Here is a 14,041-nt window from a genome sequence, read left to right on the forward strand (position 1 = left end):
TAACTGCAAATTCCATGACATAAGTGATTCCTGTGTTGGTGATGGGTTTTTGTCTTTTTTAAATGTAATTTAGAGGTGGGTCTGGATAGTAAGAAACCAAAAGTGTCAGCTGGAACTAAGTGCATAAGTGTTGAGTATAATCTAGAATTAACTTTTGGGAGTTAGGTTTCAGTAAAATAAGACAAACTTTTCATCAATTGAAGACGGGAAGGAAATAAGTATTTATTAAGTGGCTATTATGTGCCTGGCATGGTGGTAGGTGCTTTATTTAAATACTATCTAATTTGATCTTCATAATAATTCTATGAAATAGGTATAATTATTTTATAGTTGAAGAAACTTAGGCAGACAAAGCTTAAGTGAGGTGGCCAGGAAGTATCTGCAAATGTACTTGAACTCAGGTTTTCTTGACTCCAAGCCTAGCACTCAATCCACTGGGCAATCTAACATGAGAAAATGTTTCTCAGACAAAGAAGACTTCATGAGAAGAGTTTTTGAGAAATTCATAGATAAAGATCCGTTGAAGTCCAAAGATGTATATTCTGACTGAATAGTAAAAAGGACTTACCCTTTTAGAAGATACTTTTGAAGTTTAATGGTAACTACTTACTTTATCCGTAAGTTCCAGCCTTAAACATTTCATGTCCCTCTGATGCTGCTCTTTCAGCTGTTCAATAATCAGTTCTGCTTCTATGCTCATATTCAATGGATTAAAATTTTCAGAACCAAATCCTAAAATACAAATTAGTCCATTTACACTAAATTTTGCTGTTTTTTCACGTTTCCTCCAATAAAGTACAACTCTGGAATCTGAGATAAGACATTTAACCTAAGAAATTTATTTCAGCATACGATACCTCAGGGAGTTCAGGAACTAACTGTATACAGAACTTACTATGGGTCAAAGAAGTTCCCATTTAGGTGAATATTTGGGTGAATTTGTCCTTTAACATAGGGGTAATGCACTAAGTTTTTATTTTCTTGAGCAGGGAAGTTGGTAGCAACAACTTCAACCCTCCTAAAATGCTAAGCCATTGATCCAACCATTCTGGAGAGCAATTTGGAACTATGCCCAAAGGGCTACAAAAATGTGCATACCCTGTGACCCAGCAATATCGCTTCTAGAACTGTATCCCAAAGGGATCATAAAAATGGGAAAAGGTTCCAAATGTACAAAAATATTTATAGCAGCTCTCTTTGTGGTGGCCAAGAACTGGAAATTAAGAGGGTGCCTATCAATTGTGCAATGGCTAAATAAGTTGTTGTATATGAATGTAATGGAATACTATTGTGCTATAAGAAAGGACAAACAGAAGGACTTCAGAAAAGCCTGGAAAGACTCATATGAACTGATGCTGAGAGAAAAGAGCAGAACCAGGAGAACATTATACACAGTAACAGCCACAGTGTACAAGGACTATTTCTGATAGACTTAGCCCTTCACAGCCAGTGCAAGGACCTAAAACATTCCCAAAGGACGCTTGAGGCAAAATGCCATCCACATCCAGAGAAAGAACTATGGAACTGGAACATAGAATGAAGCAGGCTATTTTCTCTTGTGTTTTGTTTTGGTTTGATTTTTCTCATTGTTTCTCCCATTCATTTTCGTTCTTATATGCAACATGACTAATGTAAAAATGGGTTTAATAAGAATATATGGGTAGAACCCGTATAAGATTGCATGATGTCTTGGGGAGGAAGGGGGAGAAAATTTAAGACTTATGGAAGTGATTGTTGAAAACTGAAAACAAATAAATTAATTAAAAATAAATAAATAAATGCAAAAAAATAAATAAAGTGAAATGCTAGGCCATTTGGCAGAAGTACAGTCAACAGAGGAAAGATGTATACATAGAACTCTAGATGATTCAAAATACACATATATACACACATACACACAGATATATATAAAATATATATGTTCATGTATGGATGGATGTATAATTCTTGAGATCCACTATGGTTAGCCCACATATTTGACTGCCACAAAAGGAGTTAACATATCAACAGTTTTCAAATCATGAACTCTAGGTATTATCTAGATCAGGAGTTCTTCACCTTTTTATGATCACAGACACTGTTCTCAATCAATAAAGCCTATAGACCACTTCCTCCCCCAAACCCAGGTCTTGACAGTGAGGGAAATTAATGGCTAAAAAGCGTGGAGTATCAGGGTAAGGTCGTTAGTCCTTTTCTGCCATATGTAGGGAAAACCTTACCAGTTGGCAGCTCTAACATTTTGAAATATCTGCTCTCCTTATCCTAGCCTTTCTTGCCATTTTACCAAAATATTTTCTGTCTCTAAGAATCTCCTTTCAAAATACAAATGCCCTTCTAAGGGAAGGGGGAGGGGCATCCACAGAGCTAACATTAGTTGCAATATTATCAGGGATTGTCTAAGAACCAGCTAAAGGCAGGAATACAGCAAAGGAAATGCAATTGAGCGAGAGCTTGTCACAGGGGAAAAAATGCTGGGAGAAAGGAAAACGATTAATAGATATGTGCTTCTGGTGTATCTGGAACATAACAAAAAACTAATTTTGCAAACTTCAGTTTTTCTAGGACTAGTCTTGCCACTAAAACTGTCCTGTATCACTTAGGTCGCTAACTTTCACCTAACATATTTACTTGATCTTCAAGGTCATCAAGAAACATCACAGTAGAGATGCAGAAAAGACCTAGGGTCCTCAATATATTCTTTATATCTAAGCATTCTCTTGGAATATATATGGAGAAATCCAAATTGAGTATCTAAATCTAAATAACCAAGGGGCTATGCATATTAAAACAAAAAGATAATATTTTATTTCTGCTTATTCCACAAATTCCTAGATCAGCTGTAGTTTTTAGAACTTCAGAGAAAAAAATGAACACTCTCAAAAACTCCCTCCTCATCCCCAGGCACAGCTGAATAGCTTAGTAAAATAATGATGACAAATCATTTTTACCTTTTAAGATAATTTGAATAAAAGATACTTAGGTCTCAACAAATGAATGTTTCAAAAGTTATAGACTTGGTTGTGTATACCTTGATCTAGGTCTGTACTGTGACGTCTAACATCAAGCTCCTCAGAAAAAGGTTTATTGAGAGGAAGTTTAAACGCTTTGCCTTGAGCACGATATTCCTCCAGTTCAGACTGGAGTTCATCCACTTGGTCCTGTAACATCTGAGGAAAAAATGGCCCAAAATAAAATGGGAGATAAATTCAAATTATAAGCACAACTCTGGTTCTGGAGGGCAAAACAACAATGTGTAATTGCTTCCCTGAATATAATAGAAGTCTTTCCTTCTGGCAAGCCCCAGTAACTCAAAGCTCCATTTGGGACAGGTTCTCTAAATTACGGTACGTTTTAAATACAATTTGCATGGTTCTTCAATTAACTATTATGCTTCAAGGCAAAAGAAAAGGAATTCTAACACTTACTCTGCACTGCTGCTCATATTCAGTTTTCATCTGGGTTAGCCTCTCTTCTTGCAAAAAGAATTCACAACTGTTAGGATCTAGGTCACAAAACTGTAGAGGAAAAAAAGTAAGTTGACAGCTTTCACAAATATCCTTGCTCATCTACAACCTGCTAGACATTGAGTTCTGGGTTTAATCCAGCCACATTCGCCTGAAAGGAGTCTTATAATTATTTTTAAAAACACCATCAAATGGCTGTGAACAAAATGTTCAATTGTTTGGAGATGACCAGAGTGCTATTTCTTGGTAGCATGTGTTTTCTCCTGCTTCTCAAACCCACATAATTAACATTAACACAGATATTTGCACAAAAAAACCCCACGTATTCACCACTAACAAGGATCCCAAACCAAAACTAAACTACTTTAACAGTTTTTTTAAATGACACTGTTTTTATCATTTTGAATAAAACACATAAAAATTAAGAGCAGATTAATAAAACGCATGCAAATAAAAAAAAAACAAGAAAAAGAACAAATTTTAAAATCTCCAATTAAACACCAAGTTGGAAATCCTGAAAATCAAAGGAGAAATCAATAAAATAGGAGGTAAGAAAATCATTGAACTAATACATAAAACTAGTAGCTGTTTTTAAGGGGGGAAAAGAATAAAATAGAAAAATAGCTGGTTAATTTGATTCAAAAAAAGAAAGTAGAAAAGTAAACTACCAATATCAAAACTGAAAAGGGTGAGTTCACCACCAATGAGGATGAATTTAAAGCAATTATTAGGAGCCATTTTGCCCAAATATATGCCAATAAACTTAACAATCTAAGTGAAACAGATGAATATTTACAAAAATATAAAATATAAATTGCCCTGCTTAACAGAAGAGGGAATATAAATTGAACAAGTCATCAATGAACTCCCTAAGAAAAAGTCCCCAGGAACAGATCAATTCACAACTGAATTCTGTTAAACATTTAAAGAACAAATACTTCCAATACTATATAAACTATATGAAAAAATAGACAAAGAGGGAGTCCTATCAAATTCCTTTTATGACACCTAATGATACCTAAACCAGGAAGAGCTAAAACAGAGAATGAAGACTATAGATCAATTTCTCTAATGAATATTCATGAAAAATTTTTAATAAAATACTAGTAAGAGGATTACAGCAAAAGATCATGCACTATAACCTGCTGGAATTTATACCAGGAACACCAGGGCTGGTTCAATATTATGAAAAGTATCAGCATAATTGATCATATCAATAATAAAACCAACAGAAAGCTGAATGAGGACAGAAAAGAATATTCCTTTTCCTCAGTATTACATGTCAACTACACAAATACTGAACATGTATTAGGGCATAATAATCTCACAGTCAAATGTAGAAAGGCAGAATTATTACATGCATCTTTTTATGCAACTGTCATTACATGCAATAAAAATTATGTTTAATAAAGGAAAGCAGAAAAATAGATTAAAAATTAATTGGAATCTAAATAATCTAATTCTAAAGAATTAGTGTGTCAAAGAGCAAATCATAGACACAATTAATAATTTCATTAAAGAGAATGACAACAATGAGACAATGTACCCAAATTTATGGGATGCTGTCAAAGAAGTACATAGGGGAAATTTTGTATCTCTAAACTCTGATATGCATAAAACAGAGAAAGAGAAGACCAATGAATTGAGCATAAAACTAAAAAAAAAACTAGAACAAATTAAAAATCCCCAATTAAACACTAAATTGAAAATCCCGAAAACCAAAGGTGAGATTAATAAACAAATTGATCAAGTCATCAATTCACTCCTCATGAAAAAAATCTCCAGGGCCAGATGAGTTCACAAGTGAATTCTACCAAATATTTAAAGGACAATTAATTCTAATAAAATATAAACTATCTGAAAAATAGGCAGAGATCTACCAAATTCCTTTTCCAGCACAAATATGATACTGATACCTAAACCAGGAAAATGATAAAACAGAACCAAAAGAGTGAAAAAATAGAAGACATCTTTGAATGGAGACAAAAACCAGAAGGAGACAAAGGAGCTCTGAAGGCCAAGAATGGGCTGTGGATGGGCAGCCTTTTCCCAGGTTTCCAAATCTATCTATCCATCTCTGCAGGGATTCATCCAGGCATACGGAGCCAGCCAGCCAGCCAGCCACAAACTCACTGAACTCTTGGGCAGGGCTGGCGGGAAGTGATACAGAAGACCTGTTCCAAAGGCCCAGCACACTGATACCTCGGCACTGGGGGTGGGTCATCCTTGATGAAATGGTTCCAATCTGGGTGCCAGTGCCCCAAAGCCAGGGAGTGGTTTATTAGAGGATGACAGGGGGCAAGCAAGTCCTTCTTCCGTTCCCTGCCCCAACCTCTGCCATCATTTTTCAAGAAATTATCAAGGAAAATTACCCTCATATTCTAGAACCAGGAAGTAAAATAGAAATGGAAAGAATCCACGTCCTGAAAGAAATCCCAAAAGGAAAACTCCTAGGAATATTGTAATCAAATTCCAGAGTTCCCAGGTCAAGGAGAAAATATTACAAACAGACAGAAAGAAACAATTCAAGTATTATGGAAACACCATCAGGATAACACAAGAAGAACAAAAACAGAAAGAAAACTACAGTTCAATTTCCCTAATGAATATTGATGCAAAAATTTTAAATAAAATACCAGCAATATGAGATTACACCAATATATCACATGGATATACTATGATGAGTAGATGAGATTTATACCAGAAATGGGGGGGCTGATTTGATAATAGGAAAATGTCAGCAGAATTGGCCATATAAATAACAAAACCAACAGAAATCACATGATATCTCAATAGATATGGAAAAAGCTTTAGACAAAATACAGCACCCATTCCTTTTAAAAACAAAGGGAGTGTAGGAATAAATGGAACTTTCCTTAAAATGATAATATCGATCTAAAACCATCAGCAAGCATTACCTACAATGGGAATAAGCTAGAAGTAATACCAATAAAATCAGGGGTGAAACAACGATGCCCATTATCACCATTATAATTAAATATTGTACTAAAACACTAGCAATAACAAAAAGCAATTGAAGGAATTAAAATAGGCAATGAGGAAACAAAACTATTACTCTTTGCTGATGATATGATGCCACACTTTGAGAATCCTATAGAATCAACTAAAAAACTGAAATAATTAACAACTTTAGCACCAATGCAAGATATAAAATAAATGCACATAAATCATCAGGATTTCTTTATACTACCAACAAAATCCAGCAAGAAAAATGAAAAGAGAAATTTTATTTAAAATAATTGCAGACAATATAAAATACTTAGGAACCTACCTGCCAAGACAAAACCCAGTAACTACATGAAGACAATTACAAAATACTTTGCACAGAAATTGTCAGATCTAAACCAATGGAGAAATATTAACTGCTCATGGTGAGGCTCACCCAATATAATAAACATGACAATTCTATCTAAATTAGTTCCAATCAAATTACCAAGGAATTATTTTAGAGAGCTAGAAAAAAAATAAAACTCATCTGAAAGTACAAAAGGTTAAGAATATTAAAAGAATCAATGAAAAAAAAATTTGAAGGAAGGTGGTCTAGCTGTACTAGATCTCAAACTATATTACAACAGCTAGAGTGCATTAAGGGATATAAAATGGATTATTTAGATTGCTGTTCAGTTGTTTTCAGCCATGTCCAACTCTTCATGACCTTATTTAGGTGCTTTTTTTGTTTTTTAGCAAAAACACTGGAGTGGTTTGCCATTTCCTTCACTAGCTAATTTTATGGAAGAGGAAACTGAAGGAAATAGGGTTAAGTGACTTGCCCAGGATGACACAACTAGTAAGTTGTAGTGCCAATGTTTTATTCACAGTGCCTATGGCGGCCATGAATACGTCAGAGCAAATCTGAATTGAGAAATACAACAGACTCCACATGGAAGACAGAACCAAAACATTTATTCAGATACCAGAAAGTCAAATCCATCATAGTAACAAAGACATCTATACACAATAACAATGCAGAGGCCAACACCAGACCCAAGCCTTCCTCCTGCTAGGCTTCCCACAAACCAGCTCCCATATACAAATCACAAGCAGGCTCCCTTAAACAAATTACAAACAGACTTCCTTCTCTCATTCACAGCCAGCTGCGCGCTTGCCTGCATCCTTCAGTTCTGACTGCTCTGCCACTAATTTCCCCTCAGCTCTACTCTAGTTCCATATCTTCCTGCTCCACCCTTTCAGCAAACTCCTCCCATCACAGGTTCCATGTGACTGAGATTTCCATGTGACCCAGGTGGATCACATGGGCGTATTAATGAACAGGAAAGATCTTTAAAGATAATTTAAATTACCATTACATAAGTGTCTGAGGCCAGATTTGAAATCATGACAAAGAGTCTTTCTCAAACCACTCCTGGCACATCAAAAAGTTTGCACACACACACACACACACACACACACACACACACACACACACACACAAATTCTCAATGCAGCCAAGTTTGGAAGGAGAGGAAATTTGGGGAAAAAAATTTTACACATGTATCTCTGACTAAGGACTCATTTCTATAACATGTAGAGAAGTGAGTCAAATTTATAAGACCATAAGTCATTCCCAAATTGATTGATGGTCAAAGGATATGAACAAGCAGTTTTCAGACAAAAAAATAAAAACCATATATAGTCAGATGGAAAAAAATGACACTAAAAAAGTCACTATTGAATAGAAAAATGCAAATTAAAACACTCTGAGGTACCACCTCACACCTATCAGATTGGCTAACTGGAAAAGAAAATGACAAATGTTGGAGGGGAGGTGGAGAAACAGGGACACTAATGCATTATTGATTGAGCTGAAAACTAACCCAACTATCCTGAAGAGTAATTTGGAACTTTGTCCAAAGGGCTACAACTGTCCATAGCCTTTGACCTAGCAATAGCACTATTAGGTCTGTATCCCAAAGAGATCAAAGGAAAAGGACCTATTTATACAAAAATATTTATAGTAGGATGAGCAGATCCACATCCAGAGAAAGAACTACAGTGTCTGAATGTAGATCAAAGCATACTATTTTCACTTTTCTTATTTTTTTTTCTTTTTTGTGATTATTCCCTTTTGCTCTGATTCTTCTTTCACATGACTAATATGGAAATATTTTTAATATGATATACATATATAACCAATATCAGATTGCTTGCTGTCCTGGAGAAGGGGGGATGAAAGGGAGAGAGAAAAAAATTTTGAACTCAAAAATCTTATAAAAGTGAATGTTGAAACTATCTTTATTTGTAATTGGAAAAAAATAAATATTAGGTGAAAAAAAGAAATAAATGACAAGTAGGATGCTTTCAGAAAAACCTGGGTAGACTCATGACTTGATGCAAAGTGACATGAACAGCACCAAGAGAGAACATTGTACACAGTAAAAGAAATATTGTATGATGATCAACTGTGAATGGCTTAGCTATTCTCCACAATACAGTAATCCAAGACAATTACAAAGGACTTTGATGAAAAATGCTATCTACCTCCAGAGAAAGAAGGATGGAGTTTGAATGCAGATCAAAGCATACTTTTAAACTTTGGGGGGGTTTTTAAGGAGGAGGTCTCTTTTCTTTTTCAAAATGGCTAATATGGAAATATCTTTTGCATGATTATGTATAAATAGTCAATATTAAAAATGTTAATTGTTTTTACATGTAATTGAGAAAAAAATAAAATAAAAAAGAATAAATCATATAATCTTAAACAAGCATCTGACCTTTTCTGATAGTACACTGTCCAAATTCTTCTGCAGTTTGGTTATCAGACTCTCATACTCTGCAAGCTTTTCTGTATTTTCCAGTAGTTCACTTTCTAAACGACTATTTTCCTAGAGAAAATTGAAAAGCACATTGATAAAAAGTTTCCCTAACTTGTGCACAATCTCCTATAAAGTATAAATCACTGCTTATTATTTCTTCCATTTTGAAATAAGCTAAAGGTATATATAACCAGTGACACTGGGTTTCAAATATCTGATAAAAATCAATCACCATGGGGTTTTTTATTTTTGTTTGTTTTTCTGCTTTTATCAAAGAACAATGGTAGTAAGCAAAGACTGGTGGCTAGGGTAGCCATATGTGTGCACAAAGAATCTCTGGGTAATCCAGGACAAACATCTGGCACCCAGAAAAGGGATTCTTGAGACCACTATAGTTGCTTCACATATTTGGCTACCCTAAAATAGAGATAGCATGACAAGTCTTCTAATAATAGACTTTTGGCACTGTGCAGAGTAAGACTTCATAATTCGTGTGTGTATGTGTGTCATAAAGTGACGTTTATGGATCCCTTCTCAGAAAAATGTTTTTAAATGTAAATAACAAAATACAAAGGATCACAAAAGAAATCAATTATATTTACATACAATTACCAAAATATTTCTAAAAACCAAGTTTATAGGCCCAGGTTAAGATGCTTTGATATAAAGCAGCTATAAAAATAAGTAGAATGTATAAGCCCAATACAAAGCAGGTCTAATGAATACGAGACATCAGAGAAAAGATGTTATCAAGGAAAATAATATGCTAGTCTAGGAAACTTGAAACCTACATTCTAATCTTGCCTCACATACTTATACTAGCTGTTTGACAGGCAGAAGTGACTTAACTTGTCAGAGGTTAAATTTCTATAAAAAAAGAGGATATTTGCACTACGTACCTCATAGGGTGGCTATGAAGAATGCAGTCTGCAATTCTTAAAGTGCTATATATGTGTGTTATTATTATAATATTATTATAATCAGTAACAATAATATGTATAGTAGCTGCCATAACAGTAGTAGTAATAAAAGGTGGCCAGTAAACAATGATATTCATGAATGTTGGCCAGGACAAGTTAGATTCTGTAGGGCAAACAGAATTTTATTAAGCAAATTCATTTGTGTAATATCTGATTGAAAATGTATATGGCTTATAAAGCCCTATGACACCTTCACTTGAGGGGAAAAAAAAACTGGCAAAATCAGCTTGCTTTGAATAGCTGAAAACACTAGTCAAGGGTTACAGAATAAGAGTAAAAATAAGAAAAATCTACATTTTGCTACTATTATTACTGTTGGTAATACTATTTATTCCAATCTTTACAGCTAAAGGTGTAGAAGCTCTATAATTTTTGAAGTACATTGGCAAATAAAACTCATTCAGTTCTAATACATTTTAAATTCATTCTGGTTCATATCCCCCCACTGGAATATGGAAAGAAAACCAATGAACTTCAAGTACTTTATAAAAATACAAGCTTTCCAGACATTGGTCAGGGATAGACACAGGTCATTTGATTTCACTGACACACGTTTCTCTGAATGAGAAAATTTCCATCTGCCAATATAAGCAGGCACCTTCCCTACAACTTCTGACCTTAGTGAGATACGTAAGACCATGAGAGGTGCCCAAAGTCACACAGTATGATTCAGAGACTCTACTAGAACTCAGTATTCAAAATGGTACCTGTCTAACCAATGATAGGTCAGTGAATTAACTAGCTGTTACATCTGAGGATTATGATGGGGGAGAGAAGGCAAAAGCAGAATGCTAAGTACAAGTAGAACCAAGATCTAAACAGGTTAGTTTGCCACCTATAAGCCATGGCTCTACAATTCAAACCTAAAAAGAGATGACTAGATTTCGTGCAACCACAAAAATTAATCAGGACTGACCTCAATCCAAAACTCTTCCCTTCCAGATTAAATTTCTTCAACTAGACACTTTCTTCTCTGTAGAAATGGGGCATTATGGGTAAGAAATACCGCATATGCCAAGTTTTTGGTGTGCTGCTTAGTTTGACTATAGGGTTCTCTCTCTGGCCCCTTTTTATTCTTTAAGATAAAGGATTTCTCTCTTTTAAAGGGGAAAAAACACAGGAAAATGCAAGTCCAAAAAGTATCTATATCTCAGAATTAGGGGAGAGAAATCATTTGTTTTATCTTATAGTAGAAAACTAAATGATGTATTGGATTGAATCCAGGAGTCAGAAAACCTGAATTTGAATTGACTCATGCTATATGACCAAACCTAGGAAAATCATTTGACTTTTCTCATCCTTATTTTCCTTATCTGTAATATTACAGTAATGATAGTACCTACCTAACAAGATTGGATCAAATGAAATCAAATACATATAACTCTTTATTAACCTCAAAGCACTACATAAATGTTGGATATTTCATTCAATTCGTTACCTTTAATGAGAAGGTAAGACGGTCCCGGATATAATTCTCTTCAGTTTTCACCTTTTCTATTTCCTGTTCCAGTTCCATATGCTGTTTGCCTACCTGCTGCAGGATCTGATCTCTCTCCTTTTGGATATCATTCTTGAAGGATGCTATCTTTTCCTTGTATACTTCCTCTAGTTTCCTACATATACAAGTGAACAATAAGCTGCTATCAAATGCTTATATTGTCAGCTTAAAAACACATAAATGCAAAAGATAAAATCAAAGAGAAGAAAGGGATCTTGAAATGAATCACCTAATCTTCTTGCTTTCCTTTACACCAAGGGTGAGGAACCTATGGTCTCTAGGTCACAATATGACCCTTCGACTGAATTCAAACTTCACAGAACAAATCCCCTTAATAAAAGGGTTTGTTTTGTAAAACTTGGACTCAATTCAAAGATTACCCCCAAGAACCTAGAAGGCTATGTGGCCTCCAAGTCTCAGGTTCTCCACCCCTGCTTTAGACAGTTACATAAACCATTACAATGGCAACCAATATATTATTCAGATAATTAGGCAGCAGTTCTCTAAGGTTTATTTAACAATACAATGTCCTCTGATGAAGGGATAGGTGAATGAGCTTCCAGGCTACTACTGGTCTTACCTGAGGTTATATTCATATTGGTGTTCTAAGGCAGCATGGTGGTCATCCACTTCAGAGGCCATTAAAGACTTTAGTTTTTCAGCTTTTTCAAGATCTGACTGCAACTTCTCTTTTTCTCTGGCTACTTGGTCAATTTGCTCCCTGGAGCAAAACAAATAGTTAAAGTTAGATCATTCCTTGACAAATTCCCTAATCCAGTAGCATTTATAATTTCCCAACTCCAAAGCCCTTATCTCAAAGACCTCATATACTTGCTTGTTTTGTTAACAAAAAGCCATCATTAAGAATATTTCAGAATTTTATTTACAATACAAAGAAAAGATTCCATCCGCATATACTTCAAAGCATGTTAGTACAGAAAGGATACCCAACCAAAGAGCAGTCATATTTGTACACAGAATAAAAGATGCCATATAACAGTTACCCAAACAAATTGCTGGATAAAAACTGAAGGACAAAGAAACAGGCCAGATTTTGATCAACTTACAACAAGTGCCTGATCTCAGTCTTGAAGCTGGCAAGGGCTGCCTGGTGCATGCCATTTTTGGTGATTAAAAGCTCATTTTCTAGTGCCAAGGTCAATTCCATTAAGTTGATGCTTTCATCAAGGCTGAAATCCAAGGCCTAGAGATCAGTAAAATATCATCAGTTGAAGGTAGCTAATGATTCTTTCTCTAGAGAGTAAAAGGGAAGTTTACACAAATTTTAAGAGCCAGATTTTTAGTTTGCACATTGATGTCTATACTTCTTTAAAAACCAGAATAATAAAAAGCATCACAAATATGAAGGAAACCTTAGCAAATTTATTAGTGACTCATTTTTGTGAGTATATATCTGGGCCCCACTCCCATCTTTCTTTCTGCTGTAATAGGGCTTTCAATTCTTCTGTGAAATAATTTATCCCATACTAGCTCTTCCCTCTTCTCCCAGTGAAATTCTCTTTCTCACCTCTTAATTTTGTTTTTTGGGGATATCATCCCATCGAAGTCAATCTATACCTGCACTCTCTGTCTGTGAATACTCCTTTTAACTGGCTTAACAGTGATAAAGTTCTTAAGAGTTACAAATATCATCTTCCCATAAAGGAATGTGAACAAGTTAAGCTTATTGAATCACTTATGATTTTTATTTTTTGTTTACCTTTTTATGCTTCTCTTGAGTTCTGTATTTGAAAATCAAATTTTCTGTTCAGTTCTGGTCTTTTTATGAGGAAGGCTTAAAAGTCTTTTATTTCATTGAATGTCTATTTTCCCCCAGGGCATGATACGAAGTTTTACTAGGTATGTGATTCTTGGTTATAATCTCATCTCCTTTGCTCTCCAGAATATCATATTCCTAGTCCTCCAATCTTTTAATATAGATATTTCTAAATTTTATTTATTCTCAAAATATGATATGCAGAGTCTTTTTTTTGATCATGATGTTCAGGCAGTCCAAAAATTCTTAAATTATCTCTCCTTGAGTTCTTTTCCACATCAGTTCTTTTTCTAATGAGATATTTTACATTTTTTTCCTATGTTTTCATTCTTTTGATTTTGTCTAAAAAATGCCAGAAGTAGAACAGAGGCCTATACACAATGTTTGTAGATCTGACCAAGGTTTTTGACACTGTTAGTCATGAGGGCTTAAGGAAAACTATGTCAAAATTTGGCTGCCCAGAGAAGGTCCTAAGTATTGTACATCAATTTCATGATGGCCCACATCAGAAAGGGTGCTGTGCTCTTTGAGCAGAGCAGAATTGAGAC

General features: G+C 34.8%; 1 protein-coding gene across 5 annotated transcripts in view; it reads right to left on the minus strand.

Moving 5' to 3' along the window:
- NIN (ninein) overlaps positions 1–14,041 on the minus strand; it is a 157,595-nt gene that overhangs the window by 60,119 nt on the left and 83,435 nt on the right. For all 5 annotated transcript variants that reach the window (XR_011971758.1, XM_072629443.1, XM_072629441.1 and 2 more), the window contains 7 exons: positions 12,784–12,920; positions 12,297–12,437; positions 11,657–11,831; positions 9,197–9,307; positions 3,426–3,515; positions 3,029–3,167; positions 611–732 (listed from right to left, as the gene is read on the minus strand). Coding sequence is in view for 4 of the 5 variants with exons in the window: in XM_072629443.1 (XP_072485544.1) it covers positions 611–732; positions 3,029–3,167; positions 3,426–3,515; positions 9,197–9,307; positions 11,657–11,831; positions 12,297–12,437; positions 12,784–12,920 (915 nt within the window). In the remaining variant the exon portion in view is untranslated. The remainder of the gene's footprint in view (positions 1–610; positions 733–3,028; positions 3,168–3,425; positions 3,516–9,196; positions 9,308–11,656; positions 11,832–12,296; positions 12,438–12,783; positions 12,921–14,041) is intronic.

The sequence above is a fragment of the Notamacropus eugenii genome, chromosome 1 (genome assembly GCF_028372415.1).
Source record: "Notamacropus eugenii isolate mMacEug1 chromosome 1, mMacEug1.pri_v2, whole genome shotgun sequence".
In the NCBI taxonomy this organism is placed as follows: Eukaryota; Metazoa; Chordata; class Mammalia; order Diprotodontia; family Macropodidae; genus Notamacropus; species Notamacropus eugenii.